We start from the raw sequence: 20,739 nt of genomic DNA, 5'->3' as shown, positions 1-20,739 counted from the left end.
TCTTTCTGCCTCCCACTCCCTTATTGTGGATGACCCTTGTGGCTCTGTTCTAGATCCCCTTCTGTCTCCAATCTACACTCAGTCCCTTAGGGAGTTTACCCACTCTCACACCTTCAACTACCACCTTTATGTGGTTGACTCACACATCTACTCACTAGCCCCAGCCTCTCTCCTTCTCTGCAGTCTCTCACCTCCTCCGGCCTCAAGCTCAAGCACATCTCAAGCTCAGCATTTCCCAACTACCCTCTCAAATTTTCTCCTCCACCTAACTTTCCCATCACAGTGGATAACATCATCAATCTCCTCATCTCTCAAGCCCATAATCTTGGTGTTATCCGTGACTCATCTTTCTTTCAATCAATCTATCAGTCAGTCGTATTTATTGAGTGCTTACTGTGTGCAGGGCACTATACTAAGCACTAGAGAAAGTGCAGTGCAACAATACACATATGTTCCTTGCACACAGCAAGCTTACAGTCAACTACCACATTCAGTCTGTCACCAAAGCCCAACTCTTCTGACTCCACAGCATCTCCAGAATCTGCCCTTTCCTCTCTATCCAAATTGCCACCATGCTGATCCAGGTACTTTTCATATCTGGATTTGGCTACTGCATTAGCCTTCTTGCAGATCTCCCTGCCTCAGTCTCGCCTCTCCTAAATAATTCACTCGCCTGCCCAGGTCACTTTTCTGTAACATCAGGGTGGAACCAGTCCCTCACACTCACACTCTTATCCCCATTTTACAGATGAGGTAACTGAGTCACAGAGAAGTGAAGTGACTTGCCAAAGGTCACACCAACAGACAAATGGCAGAGCTGGGATTAGAACCCAAGTCCTTCTGACTCCCAGGCCCAACCCCTGTCCACTAAGCCACAACCAACCCCAGCCAGTCTCTCGGATGCTCCATCTTTCCAAAGGGACTCTTTAAGCAACTTTTAGTTCTCTCGGGAAGACCTTTTTCCCCCATCTAGTTCAGGGTTTCTTTGACTCCCTTTTATACAGGTGTACTTCTCTGGGGCAGGCGGCCTGCCATCCTAAAGTGAGCAACCTGCTCAGTTTTCCACCACAACTCAGCATGGTCACCTTTCTCCTCTAACTCCAATCTACCCACTGTACCTCGATCTCATCTATCTCGCCGCCGACCCCTCGCCCACTTCCTGCCTCTGGCCTAGAACTCTCTCCCCCTACCTATCTGACAGGCCACCATTCTCCTTACCTTCAAAGCGTTACTAAAATCCCATCTCCTCTAAAAAGCTTTTCCCAATTAAGTCCTCATTTTCCCTACTCCCTCCCCCTTCTGCATCATCTACATACTTTGATCTTCATTGCCTATGCACTTGGATCTGTACTCTGTAAGCACTTGATATTTACCCCACCCTCAGCCCCACAGCACTTACGTGTATATCTGTAATTTATTTTCGTACCCCTCTCCGCCTTGAGACAGTAAGCTCCTGATGGTCAGGGAATGTTGTATTGTACTCTGTTGTATTTTACTCTCCCAAGTGCTTACTACAGTGTTCTGCACACAGTAAGTGCTCAATAAATACCATTGATTGGTAAAGTAATCAACCCTCTAACAGGGCTGGAACAGGGATCTTACACAACCAACCCCAGCCATTCATTCATTCATTTAATCGTATTTACTGAGCGCTTACTGTGTGCGGAGCACTGTAGTATGTGCTTGGGAGAGTACAATACAACAGTAAACAGACACATTCCCTGCCCACAACGAGCTTACAGTCTAAAGGACGAGCTTAGTTGCTTGGATCCTTTGTCTTTCCATGGGGACCCTTTAGCCACTTTTAGTTCTCTTTGGATGACCTCTTTCCACCATCTAGTTTAGGGTTTCTTTTAATCTTGTTACCTGGAAGCCTTTGTGAGTGTATGCAAATCAGGGTATGCATTATCTGGAACAACTAGATGATGGCTCAGTTCTGCCACTGAATGGAAGCAATAAAACCCCAGGCAAAACCCACTATAACATGAACAATGCTGGGTACATGATCCACGGGAGACTAGATCAAAATCATTAGCGAAAATGAGGTTTTCAGATTGCCAGTTGTAGTTATCTGTATCCTCAATGTCCCCCTATGTCTATGGAAAAATGAGGCTAGGCTGAACTAAGAATTTCTCTTTTCCAAACTGATGCCTGTACACATCGAGTTCAAAATGAACTATTCGGCAGTTTCATTGAATTTTGACTGGAAGAGACCTAAAGACGGTGTCTACTTCAGCCCTGTAGTATGGAATACATTCAAATCATCTCAGAGTTACAGCTGTTCCACTTTTCTTTAAAGTCATTGGCAAATGAGACACTATAACCACCCTTTGAGGTGCATGTTAATATCTCACAGCCCTTGGGAAGTTCTGCTCAACTTAAATCGCTTCTACGGCAATTTAAGCATATTCCTCCTGTTATGCCTACAGCAAAAACAGAGAACAGCTGCCGACCATCATTCATATAATATCTTTTCATCTCTTTGGCTACTAGTGCTCATCTACTATTAGTCTATCTTCTAGATTAATGCAGCAAAGATGATGGTTGGATAGCAAAAGCTCTTGTGTAGGTGTCAGGAGTTGGACCAATCAGTATCCATTCTGCTGTGCTTCCCTCCCTCCCCTCTTCCCCAGGGAGCAGCAAAGCTCTGAGGAGGAACAGCAGGTCACTTCCTGCTCAACAAGGGACCTGGGAAGGACTAACTTCAGATGGTAAGCAAAGTAAGTTGTCGCCTCAAAGAGCCACCTGGATTCTTCCAAAGATGGCAGCTGCTCGAGACTATAATAATAGTAATAGTAATAATAATAATTGTGGTATTTGTTAAGCACTTACTATGTGCCAGGCACTGTTCTAAGCACTGGGGTAGGTACAAGCTAATCGGGTTGGACACAGTCCCTCTCCCACATGGGGCTCACAGTCCTTAATCCCCATTTTCCAGATGAGGGAACTGAGGCTCAGAGAAGTGAAGTGATTTGCCCAAGGTCACACAGTAGACAAGTGGCAGAGCTGGGGTTAGAACCCAGATCCTTCTGACTCCCAGGCCCGTACTCTATCCACTAGACCCCTCTCCTTCTATCCCAAGATGGCCATGCTGCCGACCTTCTCAAGGTTGGCAGTGGGGCAGGGGTGATCAATTATCACGCTGTGAGTTTTGGGGGTGGTCTCAGCCTAGCAACCTGGGGCACTCCACTGAGAGGTGGCCAAGGGAATGGTGTGATTTGATTGGCATCATGCAGAATGAGTTGGGATGGGGTGGAGGAGGCTCTTTTGGGCCAGCCTCGAAGCGGTGGAATGTATGGACACAGCTCTGGGTCTAGAGGGGCTGGGAGACCCAGGATCCCCGTGACCCAGTTTCACCCTGACCCTTTTGTTTCTCCTCACTCCAAGTCCCGCTTAACTGGCCCTCTCAGGGTATCTCACCTGCTACTGACCCTGTCACTTGACAGGTCCTATAGCCTTTTGGAATTTTGGGTTAGGACCATGGATCCCGCTTTGGTCTTGTCAATCATCCATGTAACCCATAGGTGAATTTCTCCATAAGTGACGGAATCATGGAGTATATACTTGGAGACGGTAATTAAGACTCCTCTGAACCTTCTCTTTTTCTGGGTTTTAAAAATCGCTTTCTTCAAAGTATCTTTCCCAGTCTTTTAGTGATTATTCTCTTTCTTTCTTCTGGACCATCTCCAACTGTGTTCAACGGAGAGCCCTAAACTGGAGCACAGTGCATTGATCGCAGCCTGACCAATGTGTAGTATTGTGAAAAGATTACTTCAAAGTTCTTGCCTCCTATATGCCTACATAAGCATCCCAACCTGGCTTTTTAGTCAATCAGTCATATTTATTGAGCACTCACTGTGTGCAGAGCACTGTATTAACTGCCGGGGAGAGTACAATACAACAAGTTGTTGCTTGAATTTGGATGTACATGGGATCTTTTTTCATACAAAAATGTTCATTCATTCAATCGTATTTATTGAGTGCTCACTGTGTGCAAAGCACCTAAGTGCTTGAGGGAGTACAAAATAACAATAAACAGACACATTCCCTGACCACAATGAGCTTATATAGCAGTCTGTTTCCCCTCCTCCCCTAGACTGTAAGCTTGTTGCAGGCAGGGAATGTGTCTGTTTATTGTTGTAATTGGTACAGTGCTTAGTATAGTGCTCTGCACACAGTAAGGCTCAATAAATACAATTGCAGGGATCGAGTCTTGGGTTTTAGCTCTCCTGGAGCTGCCTCAAATATAATATCTGCTTCTCCATTATAATGCAATACATCTTCGGTGTAGAGTCCCTACAGTTAAATAAACAACATAATCTTGTCAAAGTCATTCTGTTTTTCTCAAAACACAACCTGGAGTATCATACCCTCCTTCCCACCCAATTTGGTATCATCCGTATTTTAATGGACATTATCTTTGTCCATAATCTAAACCCTGGATAAAAGTATTATAGTACAAAGGCAGGTAGGTAACTTGAGGTTACCTGCAAAATATCCCATATAAGAGCCATGCAAATAAACCCACAGACTAGGATATGAAAGAAATTAGTCTGGGCCTTAAGAAATCCAGCTGTAGGAGATTTAAGAACTGTAATAAAAATAAAAGCTACAACAGCCACAGCCCTGGTTTTGACGTCAGGCTGCTGAGGCTTACAATCATCAATTAATCATTGGTAAGTGTAGGCAAGAGTTGGTGACATTCTTGCAAGTTGATAGATTTTTTTTTGTTTTGCCTAAAGTAATTTACGAGGATGTCACCAAAGCTATTGGTTTTAAAAACCACTTAGGTTACATTTTATTAAAATCTAGATTTTTGTTACATGAGTTTGTATTTTTATCTTTAAATGTCTCTTGCAGTGGATGTCAATTTTATTTAAAAAGTTGTGCTTAAAAACTCCCTCTGCTCATACACTGTATACTTTCTTCTGTATGGTATCAGTCTTTGTCTAGTGAGTTTTAAATTGACTTAAAAATTTTAAGATCCTTTCCTTCCCCCTACTCTGATAGCTCAGCATATCTTTCATTCATTCAGTCGTATTTATTGAGCACTTACTGTGTGCAGAGCACTGTACTAAGCGCTTAATATCTTGAGGAAGAGATTAAGACATATGCTGTATCTGGAATTTCTCAACTATAACATCAAGCTAATTATTTTAAGACCGAATATTGTTATTCAACAGTTACGATAACTAGGACAAAGTAATCTCCCCGGCCAAATTCTAAAATCCTGAAACATTGACTGCTAACTTTTTTATATTATGATGGGATGCTAACTAAATGTGTTTAAATCTTGACACAATAAATTTCTTTCTGCTCGGCTGAGCCCACACAACAGCAAACAGTTTTGTGGGGAATAAACTATTGCATATGTGGTTTGGTGACAGTGTTCTAATGTGGGAACCAGTGAGATGATTTGCTTTCTCTTTGTTCCAAAAAGTTAGTTTCTGCCCTCTTCAATTGTGAGCTCCAAATGGGACAGGGATTTGGTCCGATCTGATTATCTTGTATCCACCCCAGTGCTCTGCACACAGTAAGAGTTTAATACATTCCATAACTATTATCAGAGAAGCTGGTTGGCTGTCAGATTTTCACCCTGATTTAACTTTCACACAAACAATTCAAAGGGAATGAAAAGATTTGGGTCCGCCCACGCAGCAGAGTTTGGAAAGCCTGCCTCATGAGGCTCCAGGCTTAGTCAGCAATGTTTCAGTCTATCAGTAGAATTTATCGACCACCTACTGTGAGCAGAGCCACTGTACTAAAAACTTGGGATGTTGCTTTGAAACACATGCGTTCAGTGTTTGTGCTTAGAACTGACATGCGACTCTGAGCATGGAGGGAGAAAGGAGGGCTGTGGGAAGGTCCAGACCATTCTGGGACACCTGAATTATAAATTGCATGAAGACCAGCGTGGCTCAGTGGAAAGAGCCCGGGCTTTGGAGTCAGAGTTCATGGGTTCGAATCGCGGCTCCGCCAATTGTCAGCTGTGTGACTTTGGGCAAGTCACTTAACTTCTCTGTGCCTCAGTTACCTCATCTGTAAAATGGGGATGAAGACTGTGAGCCCCCTGTGGGACAAACTGATCACCTTGTAACCTCCCCAGTGCTTAGAACAGTGCTTTGCACATAGTAAGTGCTTAATAAATGCCATTATTATTATGATGATGATGGACTGACCATGCTCCAGCCTGTAGGTGGAAATCCACAAGTGAAAGGGAGCAAGAACAGCTAGGGATTTGTATTGAGTCAGTTGACCAGTTTAGTAGATGTGATCCCTGCCCTCAAGGAGTTTACAATTTAGCAGGGAAGATGACGCTAAAATACATTTTAGGTAGGAAGAATAATAGAGTATACTATTCCTCTGTCACTGACTCAGGCTTCCACAACCCCCACCGATTTTTCCAAATCTTCAACTGTCTCTTGAAGCCCCCAATTCTGTCACCACCTCCTTCCCCAACCTCTAACCCTATTCCCTCTCACTTTCCCAAATCACTTGTTCTTACTCCACTTCCCTCTCTCACTTCCATTTTCAAGTTCTCAGTGTCCAAACACTTCTTCCCTTCTGCCTTCAAGTACGCTCAAGTCTCTAATATCCTAAAAAAGCCCTCTCTCAACCCCATAGCCCCCTATAGCTTTCGGCCCATTTCCCTCCCCCCATTTCCAAACAAATTCCTTGAATGGGTTATATATACCCACTGCCTGAATTTCTTCTCCACCACCTCTCTTCTTGCGATTTGGCTTTTAACCTCTTTACGCCACCTAGACTGCATCCTCTCTAAGGTCACCAATGACCACCTTATAGCCAAGTCCGAAGGGGTCTAATTCATCCTGATCCTCCTCAACCTCTAAGCTCCTTTTGACACCACTGACCACTTCCCGCTCTTAGAAACAGCATCAGACCCCAGTTTTGCTGATGTGGAACTAACCTGGTTCCTCTTCTACTTCTGACCGCTCCTTCTCAGTTTTGTTCACTGGATTCTCCTTTGCCTCCCATCCTCATATTATGGGTATCCCCTGAGACTATTCTGGGTCCCCAACTCTTCTCATTCTGCACTCTCTCTTAGGTAGAAAATTGATTCCCATGGCTTCAACGATCCTGTCTATGTGGATGAATTACAAATCTAACTCTCTAGCCCCCCTCACTTGTCATCTGACCTTCAATCCCGTATCTCTTCTTGCCTCCAAGGACATTTCCACTTGGCTGTCTGGCCGGCACCTCAAACTCAACATGTCTAAAACAGAACTATTCATCTTTCCCCAACCCTTCCTAACTCTCCCATTTCAATCACTAAAAACATTAGCTTCCCATTCTCCCAAGTCCACTACTTCATTGTCATCCTCTACTCTTCACTGCCTCAAAACTTGCACATTAAATCTACTGTCATATACTATCAGTTCTTCCTACACAATATCTCCCGAATCTGCCTCCCTCTTTTTTCTGGTATTTATTAAGTGCTTACTATGTGTTAAGCACTGTTCTAAGCACTGGGGTAGGTATGTGATATTCGGGTAGAATGCAGTCCCTGTCCCACATTGGGTTCCCAGTCAAAATCGGAAGGTGAAGGATTTAATCCTCATTTTACAGATGAGGTAACTGAGGCAAAGAGAAGTTAGGTGACTCACCCAAGGTCACACAGCCGACAAGAGTTGGAGCCCAATCCTCTGACTCCCAGGTCCTTTACTCTTTCTACTGGGCTATGCATACCTCCCCTTCTCCTCCACCCAAACTGCTACCCCCCAAGATACAAACTCTGGTCTTGCCACCACTAGACTATTGCATCAGCTTCCTTGCTGGTCTACCAGCCTCCAGCTACATCCCACTCCAGTGTATGCTACATGCAGTTGACAGATCACCTTCTTAAAGAATCGCTCAGCACACATCTCTTTGTTCTTCGAAACCCTGCATTAGCCTCAAGTATCTCTCCACATCAAGCAAAAACTTCTCACAATTGACTCCAAGCCTCTACACCAACTCAGCCCACCTTATCTATCTGTTTTCTTTCCCTGCTCTTCCCCAATTCACACTCAACACTCACACTCAACTCACACCTCCAGTGGTTGCCCATCCACCTCCAGATCAAACCGAAACTCCTTACCATCAGCTTTAAAGCACTCAACCACCTTGCCCCCTCCTCGCTACCTCACGTCACTACTCTCTTACTTCAACCCAGCCCACATACTTTGCTCCTCTAATGCCAACCTTCTCACTGTACCTTGATCTCATCTGTCTCGCCGCTGACCTCTTGCCCACGTCCTGCCACTGGCCTGGAATGCCCTTCCTTATCTGTAATTTTATTTATTTATATTATTGTCTGTCTCCCTCTCTAGACTGTAAGCTCATTGTGGGGATGGAATGTGTCTGTTATATTGTACTCTCCCAAGTACTTAGTACAGTGCTCTGCATACAGTAAGCACTCAATATACTTGGCTGACTGACTCCTCTCAAACGCCATTCTAGTTCTTCTTCATTCTTGACTCTCCTGCTTCCATCCCCTCACTCATGTGTTCCCCCAGCTTGTAACTTCCTCCAAGCTCGTACAGATCACAGCTCTGCCTGTATTCAAAGTCATCCTGAAAGCCCACCTCTGCCTAGAAGCCTTCCCTGCTTAATTTCCCAGCCTCCTATGTGAAATCAACCCATCAGCCAACTCGAGCACTTATTAACTTGTTTGTACCCATCCTCCACATTCAGTAGTGCTTTGGCATTTATTTTGACTACTCCTGTTAGGATTTTATATTTGTTTCCCCATTCGAGTCTAAGTTCATGGTGAGCAGGGAACATATTACTCTTTATTTCATTCTGAACTTCCCAAGCGCCCCTAGTACAGTGCACTGCACCAAGTGGATACTCAATAAGTACTCCTCCTCCTCCTAGATATTTACAGACATTCTATAGGGGAAAGTGTGAGTGCCCAAGTGATTATGGGGCATGGAAGCCCTGAGGTGGTAGTTCAGGGTGGGGGATATAGGTTGGGGAGAAGATAAACTAATTGGCAAAGGACTCCCGGAAGAGATGTGATTTCAGAAAGGTTTTGACAATGAGGAGAGCAACTTTCTGTTCAATGTAAAGGGAGAGGTGGTAGTGTATGAGCAATAGGGTCAGTGGAAGAGATGACAATGACGTAGAGTGAGTAGGTTGGTTTGAGAGTGATGAAAGCATATTCACTGGGGTGTAGTGGGAGAAAAGAGCACATAAGTTGAAGGGAGAGAGCTGATTGAGTGCTTTAAAAGCAAAGGTGAGAAATTTCTGCGTAACGTGGAGAGGTTTGGGTAACAATTGGAGGTTTTTGAGTAGGAAGATATGGGCAAAACAACAGTTTAGAAAAACGACCTAGGCAGCAACTCTGTTATATTGTACTCTCCTAAGCGCTTAATACAGTACACTGCACACAGTAAGCTCTCAATAAATATGATTTATTGAGTGATTCATATGTACGGGAGACGGGAGAGATGGGAGGCAGGGAAGTCAGAAAGGAGGTGTCACAGTAAAGTCTGAAACCAGGAAAACTTGTGAATAAATGTAATACTGCCCATAACAGTTAGGATCAGAATCTGGAGCTTAAGAATCCAGTGGGAACAAGAGGAGTTTAAGAGATTTTATGAACAATGGTTTCCATCCTATACAAACCTGGAGCAGAAGAGAATGTTTAACTTGTCCAGTGGCCTTGATTGGTTCCACACAGCTCTTGCCTTGGGCTCTTTGGCCACTAGGAGAGTAAAAAGGAAGCAGAGAAAGCATTTTCATAGAACCAGCCTCAATTTCTAGTTAGTTGCTTTGGAATTTTTGCAGCTTCTGCTGTGTGCATAGCACTGTACCAAGTGCTTTGCATAGTGCAGATCATTGTATATTGCCATGTATCCAGAGGATGCTCAGTATACATCAGTTGATAATGGCACTCAGTGTCTTGGTTGAATAAAGATGGCTCTCCCAGTTGAGATGTTCAGACAAACAATGATCAAGAAATAATTTCAAGATGTACCGGCATCATTTAGATCTTCTGCTTGTTTATCACACGATGTAGACCATATTAAATATTGCGCAGATTTGAAACATGCAATTCCATTGACTTGTTTTTGGTGTAAATGTCCTAGTAATGTATGTACAATGGCCAGTTTAATTGAATATGACATGCTATTCTCTGTCGTATATTTAGGATAAACAGAGTTATAATGAATTTTGACTTAAGTGAAGTCTGAATTGAAGCTATGTCCAAAGAATTATTTCCTGTCCTTAATTTTGGAACAGGGATAAATCGAACCAAAATGTCTGAGTTGGAGGGCTGCAGGGATATTGGCTTTTCAAGAGCTAATCGACCATACCCTGTTCTGCTAGACTGGAAGCTCCTTGTGGGCAAGGAACATGTCTACCAACTCTGTTATATTGTACTCTGCCAAGCACTTAATACAGTGCTTTTCACACGGTAAGTGTTCAATAAATACCACTGATTGACTGCTGTAGCACGGGCTTTCAGTACACAGTGGAAGAATTAGGAAATGTTCATCTCACAGTTCGATTCTGTTCTGGGTTTAACAAAATCCACAAGTGATGTAGCATTGTTTCACAGCCTCTGTCTCAGCCATGTGGTTCCGTACTTTACAATACTCTGTGTTTCTCTGTGTTTTCACAATATTACAATATTTAATACGGTGGAAAGAGTGTAAAGCAGTCTGCTAGTAATAGTAATAATAACTGTGGTATTTGTTAAGCGCTTACTATGTGCCAAGCACTATTCTACATGCTGGGCTGGATACAAGCAAATGGGTTTGGATGCAGTCACTGTCCCACATGTGGCTTACAGTCATAGTCCCCATTTTACAGATGAGGTAACTGAGGCCCAGAGAAGTGAAGTGACTTGCCCAAGGTCACACAGCAGACAAGTGGCAGAGCCAGAATTAAAACCTATGACTTTCTGACTCCCAGGCCCATCTCCATGTACTGCCCAAGTGGACTAGACATAGGCATGGAAGGGAGTGGTTGCCCTAAGAAAATGGGACCTGGGGTTCGTGGGGGTGGGGAGGATGTGGGGGGAGAAGGGAACTGTGGGCGTGTGTGTGTGTATCGTATATCTTTTGGCTGTCTGGTGGATTGGGAGGACTATATAACAGGGCCACAGGGCCGGCAGGACTGTTAATCATTGGTTGAAGTGGCAGCCATAGGATATTTATCTTCTGAGCAGCTGAGCCCTACTGGAAACTTATATTGTTTCAGGTTTGTCTTTCTTCATGGAAAGCAATTCATTACTCACCTACAAGGGCTGTCACACGGATCCCAGAAGCTGGGATGATAGCTCTCTCAGCACTCTTGACACATTAAGAAGGGAAAAATTTGTTTTTATACCGCAACTTTGAGATCAGAAAACAGAAGGCCGTGAAGTTGTTTTGCTATTTTTGAAATTATGATTTCAATCTGCTGTTTAGGGGCACTGGGGTAGGACAATTGCAGCTTCTCCTTGGGACTTAACAGCTTTGAGACATCTCAACCAATTCAGAGACAAAATGTAAATTCTTAAACCCCAGTGGAAGGTCTTGTCGAAGTTGATTTTGTGTGCATCTTTGTTTCTTCCCTCCATATTGACTTGGTGTGATATTAAGGCAGAAAGACTGTCTAATGTCCCCTACTATTAAAATGCCCCCCCTCCAACCATTCTACTTGGCATTATGTCTTTTAGTGTTCTGAAATACAAGTTATGGAATGGTGAATGGGTATTACCTTCATATAAACAAAGAATTTTAGTGTTGCCAAATAACTTTTGAAATGTGGGCTCTGAGTAGATCTTTTTAATCATCATTATATGCTATTTCTCTTAAGCTGACTCCATCAAACAAGCAGAGCTGCTCAATTTTCTGTAGGTTTTTCTCTCTTTCTCCTTAAGTCAACCCTTCTTAGGAAAATGCATCAAAACCTGACCATTGCCCACTTAGTCACTCTAGAACTCTTCTGGTAAACCGAAAGGGACAGTGTGCATATATGTCCGTGCTCAAAGAAGAATTCACATAAGAGTGCATGTGTGGTTCAATTCACATGAATGCATGTGTGGCTGAAAAGGGCAATGTAAGACCTCTTTGTTGTGCAGTCATCATTCAATCAATTATATTTATTGAGCACCTACTGTATCCAGAGTACTGTACTAAGTTCTTGGAGAGTACAACACAGCAATATAATAGACACATTCCCCACCCACAATGAGCTTGCAGTCTAGAGGAGACTGTGTGTGTGGTGTGTTGTGGATGGGTTGTGGTGTCTGGTGCTGTTTTGACTCTTACCTCCTTTTCTCACGTATCTCACGAAGCTTCTGCTCAAAACAAGCCTCTCCTTTATTGGGTGAAGTGTGGCATTCTCGGTTCAGTGAGCAGAGCACATCTCTGGAAATCAATCAATCAACGGTATTTATTGAGTGCTGTTCTAGAAATCAAGAGATCTGTGATGTAGTCCTGATCTGTCTGCTGGGGCTACACCATCAGCGGTGAAGAGTTCTCCTCTGAGAACCACATAGAACATTCCATTCTGTGAAATGGACAGACCCAGCAGGAATCCTGAAAACAAGCTGGCTAATGTGGGCAGCTAATGTCAACACTGTGCTGTAATCATTTCGGCCATTGATCAGTCCCCCTCTAGACTGTAAGCTCGTTGTGGGCAGGGAACGTGTCTGTTTATTGTTGTGCTCTCCCAAGCACTTAGTACAGTGCTCTGCACACAGTAAGCATTGAATAAATACAACCGACCGACTGAATGTGTAAACCTTTGTGTGCACTATGCAACGTGTTGCACCTCCGTCCACTGATTAATTTGTTACACTCCTCGCCTATGTAGGGACATGACTGGGTGGGATGAGAGAGTGCAAGTGGCACTGCTCAAATCAACCAGGCCCATAACCAATTCCTTCAAGTGGGCTCTCAGTCCCAAACTCTCAGGTCCGAGGCTCATCTGACGTTCTAGACAATAATAATTAGTATTATGGTATTTGTTAAGTGCTTACTATATGCCAGGCACTGTACTAAGCACTGGAGTGGACACAAGCAAATCGGGTTGGACGCAGTCCCTGTCCCACTTGGGGTTCATAGTCTCAATTTCCCTTCTCTAGGCTGGAGACTCTATCTGCCTCATTTGGCTCCTAGAGGGCAGCATGTACTCTTCCAGGGGAGTGGCTATTGTTTCTTTTTCTTTGAAAATATGTGTGTGGTAGGGTTCTAAACAACAATCTTCTTTTTAGAAACATCAAAAACTCCTTTGCATTTCTGATTTGAGAACCTTTTGGCCTTTTGGAATGTTCAGTAAATATACATTTATTTTGTAGGTTTCTCGGAAGGGGCTTGGGGATGACATTTCAGTGCTCGTATCAAACTTTAGATCTATTTTCTTACTAAAGATGAAAGTATATGTATCAGTATATTTGGCCTTGGCCTTTTTTTTTACCAACATTTAAAACTAATAGCTGTTTTATGTTTTTTTGTTTTTTGTGTGTGTCTTCATAGCTCAAGAAATTCCTAAGAACTCCAGAAATCCCTTCCAAGCATGTTAGAAACTGGGTCCCCAAAGTCCTGGAGCAAAGACGCCAAGGTTTGGAAGCGTATTTACAGGTAAGGTGTCCTTCAATGCTATGTGGGAAGAGGAAGCAGCACTTCACATGCAGAATTGTCAGAATCAACTCCCAGTTGTCTGTGATTGGGGTACCCTGTTTAATTAGGTTCTTACCAGCTACCTACCTACCTTGCCCCTGATCTTTTTCCCCTACTGTGGCACCCACAGACAATGCATGTGAGGTATTTTCCAGGCTCCAGCAACCCAGTGATGTCTCTCCCTATCACCCAGATGGGCTCCAAGTTTGTGCCTCTCCCATCCCCGTGGCCCAGATGGGGTCCTTTTCATATTATCTTGGTTGTTTTGCATTTTGAACACAGCTATTCCCCTCTATTGGCATGGGTAGTGGAAAACTGACGGTATGAATTTTCAGACAAGTGTGTTGTAGATGGAGACATTTTTGGTGGGAGACAGAGGGTTTTGAGATGGATGTGTGAATGTATTTGCCCCTGGGCCTTAGGTATTTGAAATGAATTAACTTGGTTTTGTCAGACACCCAAAGCTCAGTTAATGTCAAGGTCTACCTGTCTTAACTACGTCTCCCCCATGGCCTTGGATGCGAAACAAAACAGAATATTCTTTATCAATCAATCAATCGTATTTATTGAGCGCTTACTGTGTGCAGAGCACTGTACTAAGCACTTATATTTATCACATATACCAAGTTCTCCTATAATCCACTATACTTTAAACTCCTCCCATTCAATTGTAATCTTCTGGAGAGCAGAGATTGTGTCTACCTACTCTATTGTATTGTAATAATAATAATAATAATTTATGGTATTTGTTAAGCATTTACTATGTGCCAGGCACTGTACTAAGCGCTGGGGTGGATACAAGCAGATCGGGTTGGACGCAGTCCCTATCCCGTATGGGGCTCACAGTCTTAATATGGGGATCACAGTCTATCTCCCAAACCCTTTAGTACAGTGTTCTGCACACAATAAGTGCTCAATAATAACGCTCATGGATGGATCGATTGAGGAAGACTTGCACTGTGGTACTCGTCACATGTCCGATGCCGCCCATACGCAAACAGCCGTTTCTTCCAATACCGCATCGCTCTGTATCCAGACCTGTATGGTTGCCCTTCATTCTCAAAGAAGTCACTGATGATGAAATTCACCTACGGGAGCATGTGTGACTGAAATGGCCACAATGGGAGCTAGAGTCCCAACATACTGTGCACTCAGAGGTTTACCATTCTGCAGTAGGACTTATTTAGAGGGCTGGTATGAGGGACCCAACTGTCAGTAGGGCTTGGATTTGACTAAACCCACTCCTCCTAACTTTCCTTCTGTCGATATCACCACCATTGTCCCTTTCCCAGAAGCCCCTACCTCTGGTGTGATCTTCGACTCCTCACTATCTTTCAATTCTCACTTTCAATCCACTGATTAATCTTGCTGGTTCTTCCCACACAATGTCTCCCATATCAGCCCATTTCAAATGGTGCACTGTCCCCTCATATCATGACAGGACTAGTCTGTCATTCTCCCAGATATCCCTGCCTCCAAAAAAAAAATCTACGCTATCGGATGCTGCACAAATCACCCTGAAGAATCACTCAGTACACATCTCTCTCCCCCTCCACAAAAATCCCACATTAGTTTCCCATTTTTCTCAGTCTCAAGAAAAACTCCTCTCGATCGGCTTCAGGGCTCTCTGCCAACTCTCCCCATCCTACATATCAATCAATCAGTCAATCAGTTGCATTGCTTGAGCACTTACTAGGTGCAGAGAACTGTACTAAGCGCTTGGAAAAATACAGTACAACAGAATTAATAATAATAATAATAATGGCATTTATTAAGTGCTTACTATGTGCAAAGCACTGTTCTAAGCACTGGGAAGGTTACAAGGTGATCAGGTTGTTCCACGTGGGGCTCACAGTCTTAATCCTCATTTTACAGATGAGGTAACTGAGGCCCAGAGAAGTTAAGTGACTTGCCCAAGGTCACACAGCAGAAAATTGGCGGAGTCGGGATTTGAACCCATGACCTCTGACTCCAAAGCCCGTGCTCTTTCCAATGAGCCACACTGCTTCTCTAATTGGCGTACAGAATTGGCTTATACCTTCCGTGCCCATAATGAGCTTCCATATATCGATCCTTTTTGACTACCACTCCCCAGCTTGCTCTCTTCATTCCTCCCTAGATAACCTTCTGACTGTACCTCACTCTCGACTCTCCTGTCTCTATCCCCTCGATCATGTTGTTCTTCCAGGCTGGAACTCCCTTCTTTCAATCAGATTACAGATACGTGATAGACGTTAGACATAGGTGGAACTCCATCAGGCTATAGTTCTCCCTGTATTCAAACCCTCTGAAAATGATTATGGTGCTTGTTATGATTATGATACTTGTTAAGTGCTTACTACATGCCAAGCACTGCTCTAAGTGCTGGGGTAGATGCAAGTTAATCAGGTTGGACACAGTCCTTGTCCCACATGGGACTCACAGTCTAAGTAGGGGGAAGTAGGATTTAAATCCCCATTTTGCAGATAAGGTAACTGAGACCCAAAGAAGTTAAGTGACTTGCCCAAGGTCACACAACAGAGCCAAGATTAGAACCCAGGTCTTCTGACTCCAAGGCCCATGTTTGTTTCAGTAGGTCATGCTGCTGCTCACCTTTTTTTTAATAGTATTTGTTAAGCACTTACTTTGTGCCAGGCACCGTTCGAAGTGCTAGGGTAGATACAAGGTAATCAGGTTTGGACACAGTCCCTGTCCCACATGAGGCTCACAGTCTTCATCCCCATTTTACAGATGAGGTAACTGAGGCCCAGTGAAGAGAAGTGACTTGCCCAAGGTCACACAGCAGACAAGTGGTGGAACCAGGATTAGAACCCAGGTCCTTCTGGCTCCCAGGCCTGTGCTCTATCCACTAGGCCTCGCACCTTCTCCAACAAGCCTACCCCTCATAATCCCTAACACAACAAGTTGTACAAGCTACAATCCACTAGCCCTTTCTAGTCCTTATGAATTTTACACCCATCCTCAGCACTTGTATATAAATGTTTATTGAATTGTACATGCAATTGCCTATTTTGATTACCTCTAAATATTTTATGCCTGTCTCCTCCACTACAGCCTCAATTCCTTGTGAGCAGGAAACATCACTTTTTAGTGTTGTACTTGCCCTAGTGCTTAGTACAGTGGGCACTCATTAAATACTATTCCTACTACTAGTATTGCTAACATCTGTTTTCATGAAATTTTAACTCTCTCCTTTTGAGAACCTTTGTTAAACGCTTTCTCAGTGAATTATTTTCCAGCTCGGGATTTCTAAACATCGTTTTACTTGGTTGTTGAACAACCACCATATTTTGTAAGTAGAGTCTGAAGCTTTGTTTTTTGACTAGGGATACCAAGAACCAACAGGATAGGGGTGAGAAAATGCTACCCATGGTATAAATGCATCATTGGAAACAAGCTTTTAAAAACTGTATTCACCTTTAAAATAGTTCTACTTGCTTTTCTCACACTTTTGGAAATTCAGCGATGACAGTGAGAAGGGAATGTTTCTGCCAACTCTATTGTATTGTACTCTCCCAAGTGCTTAGTAGAGTGCTCTGCACACAGTTAGCACTCAGTAAATATTACTGATTGATTGAAGAAGTGCATTACCAAAACAATGGATGTAGGAAGATGAGGTAACTGAAGCACAGAGAGGTGAAGTGGCTTGCCCAAAGTCACACAGTGGATAAGTGGCAGAGCTGGGATTAGAATGCAGGTCCTCTGACTTCCAGGCCCATGAGCTTTCTACTAGGTCTTGCTGCCTCTCAAGTAGTGATTTTGGGGATGGGTCACAGTTGTCACTGACCCAGAACTATTTTGAATTGCAACGTGAAATGTGTAGTGGTTGTTTGGGTTTGATGTTTGATGAGCAGTTCTGTGTAAGCCAACTGGTACCTTTCTTAACTTTTATACTCTCTAGCATGTACGCTGAGGGTTTCCGGCTCTTGCCTTCCATCCTTTCTCCAGGGAAGGATTAAAAGGTGTGTTGCGAACTCTAGCAATATGAGGCTTGAAAATCTGTCAATTAAACGGTTTCTTTACCATGCCTAGAATGTTCTTCTGTTTGAGAGATTGAAAATGCTTCACATTGGGGGTTGAATTTTTGTTAGAAGATTGGTGAAATTTCCTTCAACAACCTATCTCCCCCCTACCTTTTAATGGGCCTATTTTAGAATTAAGTATTTACCAGTTAAACTGGCCAACGCTTAATTTGGTTTTCTGTCGAGTGAACTTCCTTGAGAGATTAGGGAGGCTCCAAGAAATCTCTCTTGTTTGTATAAATGATTACTGCTGCAGGGTCTTTAGGAGGAGACTGCTCTTGGCTAGTTCACCTTATTTTAAGAGTACAGCTCTTGCTCCTCACTAAATTGGAATTAAGCTTTTTGCTTTGGAAGACCCAACCCAACATTTGAGCGATCACTCAGTGAACTGTAAGCTTGTCTCTAGACTGTAAGCTCGTTGTGGGCAGGAGGGAATGTGTCTACCAACTAATAATAATAATAATGATGGTATTTGTTAAGCGCTTACTATGTACCAACCACTGTTCTAAGCACTGGGGTAGATACAAGGTAATCAGGTTGCCCCACATAGGGCTCGCAGTCTCATTCCCCATTTTACAGATGAGGTAACTGAAGCACAGAGAAGTTAAGTGACTTGCCCAAAGTCGCACAGCTGACAAGGGGCGGAGCCGGGATTAGAACCCATGACCTCTGACTCCCAAGTCCGCACTCTGTCCACTAAGCCATGCTGCTTCTCTGTTCTATTGTTATACTCTACTCTCCCAAGAGCAAAGTGCAGTGCTCTGCACACCATAAGCACTCAGTAAATGCTGTTGATTGATTGATTGAACTGATCGTTTAGGCTCAGGTCCATCAGCCCCAGCCCTGTGCTTTAATCATCTGCCAGTATCGATCAGTCGATCCATCAACAATTGGTATTTACTGAGTGATTACTGTGTGCAGAGCACGGCACTAAATGCTTGGGAGAATACAGTACAATAGAGTAAGTGGACAGCATCCCTGCCCACAAGGAGTTTAGAGGCTAGAGAGGAGGAGTTTAGCTAATACCGGCCCAACTGCCCATGGTGCAGCTCTCCGGATGGTGAGACCCAGGAAACCAAAGGTTCTGATAGCATTGCTGTTTGCTTATTCTTCATCAAGAGAGCATTGTAGGTGTGGTGGGTAGCGATGCATCCTTGGTCCTGGCCCTATCGGTACCTGGACCAACTGTCAGCATCACCTTGTGTTTGTTTCCACTCACCTCCCAGAAAACTCAGCGAGGCAGGTGGAGACTGCTCAACCCAGGTGCCTTCCCAACATATTTCCTGGATCTCTGAAACCCAGGAGTCTCTGGGGCCCTGAGGCCCTGGGCCAAGCCAGTTTCCCCAATCTGAAGTACGAGATTTCAGCTGAGTACACTGACAAGGGAAGGAGGAGAGAAGCAGCATGGCCTAGTGGATCGAACACGGGCCTGGGAGTCAGAGGAATCTGGGTTCTAATCCCGGCTCTGCCCCTTGTCTGCTGTGTGATCTTGGGCAAGTCACTTCTCTATGCCTCAGTTACCTCATCTGTAAAGTGGGCTTTAAGACTGGGAACCCCACGTGGGACATGGACTATGTCCAAACTGATTAGCTTGTATCTACCCCAGCATTTAGTACAGTGCCTGCCACATAGTAAGCACTTAACAAATAAATACCATAAAGAGAGAGAGAGGGTTTGGGCAAATGGGATGGGCTATAACTAAGCCAGTATTCCAGATCAAGTAGCTAGTGACATGGTAGAAAAGGGGAATAGATTTTCCAAGAAAGAAAGATTTACAAAAGAAAAAAAAATGAGGGAGGAGAAAGAAGGCAATAGTGCAAGAAAGAAGGAGGGGAGACGTAAAGTGTAGGAAAGAAAGATGACAGAAGGAAGAAGCAAAACTTAATTATTTTGGGAGCAGATAAGGGAAAAGCTGGACAGAAGGAAGATACAGTACATAGAAAATGCACAGGAAAACAAGAAACACAGAAAAAGAGGATGGGGTGGAAGTAAAAATGGAAAGGCAAGAATAGGAAACTCAGGAGGAAATAAAGTCAAGGAGCAGACTCAGAAGAAAAGCAAGAAGTATGTGTTGAGGACTGAAGGAAGGGATTTATCACTTGGTAAGTGAAAGAGATTGGCTTGGTGGGAGAAAGTGAATGGGTTAGTATGTGGAAAAAGCCAGGGAGAAGCTGCAGAGAGTGGGTGGGGGTGGAAGAAGCGACAGAGAGTGGTTGAGGGTAAATCTGAATTTAGAAGCCCCCCGTCACTCTTTCAGAAGTTCCAGCTAGTGCTCTGGCTTATTCAAATTTTACCTGGCCTGGCCTGCACTGCCCTGCCCTGCCCAACCAAAGTAATCTAACCCCGTCACCACCTCCATCTTACAGGATTGATGCTTTCATTAACTGGTTTTTTGGTAGATACGTATCCCTCAGAAGACGCCTGTTTCTTGAAGTCCCAATTTTTTCTAAACTCTTGGGCATAACTTGTTATGAATGAAAAATCTTCCCCCAAATTCCCTTAAGATGAGGGAAAGACTTTGGAGCTCTTAGTTAACACAACTGAAACAAAGTTGTGTATAATAGCTTCTGTTTAGAGATGAGATCACTGTCAGATACAATGCTGTCGCTCTTTCAGAAGACACTTACTTCCCTAGGCATAGATTTTGTGTGATCCAGAAGAGAGAGGAAGTAACATCAATTAATCAATAAACCAGTGATATTTATTGGAGAGTTACTGTGTGCAGAGCATTATACTAAACAATTTAGGAGAGTACGTGAAAGTAGACACAGTCCCTGTCCTCAAAGAGTTTACGATCTAGTGGGGGAAATTACATGGAACAAGAGTGCTAATCTAATGGGAAATATACTGTTTTTCCTAGCTGTTTTTGACTACTTCCCTTTTATTGAGCCATTTTATCTTGGTGCACGAGGCATGAGCCTAATTTCAGGAATCTTCCAGGAGATCTTGTAGGTTAGAAGATTAGGTTAAGAAGATTAGTCTTCTTCATGGAAAAGGCAAGGAGACAAAAATATTTTTCATTTTGCAATGTCATATTCCATAAAGTACCCGACAAGGATGCTAATCAATGTTCAAAATAAAGCCAGTTCTCTAAATAA

The 20,739-nt window shown here is 43.6% G+C and overlaps 1 protein-coding gene across 1 annotated transcript in view; it reads left to right on the top strand.

The window, feature by feature from the left end:
* The window catches only part of SNX24 (sorting nexin 24), a 153,230-nt gene that overhangs the window by 84,929 nt on the left and 47,562 nt on the right, over positions 1-20,739 (top strand). The window contains exon 3 of the mRNA XM_038769439.1: positions 13,476-13,580. Within this exon, the coding sequence (XP_038625367.1) occupies positions 13,476-13,580 (105 nt within the window). The remainder of the gene's footprint in view (positions 1-13,475; positions 13,581-20,739) is intronic.

Source organism: Tachyglossus aculeatus, chromosome X4, assembly GCF_015852505.1.
Source record: "Tachyglossus aculeatus isolate mTacAcu1 chromosome X4, mTacAcu1.pri, whole genome shotgun sequence".
Lineage (NCBI taxonomy): Eukaryota > Metazoa > Chordata > Mammalia > Monotremata > Tachyglossidae > Tachyglossus > Tachyglossus aculeatus.
This window is presented reverse-complemented; position numbering and strand designations above follow the sequence as displayed.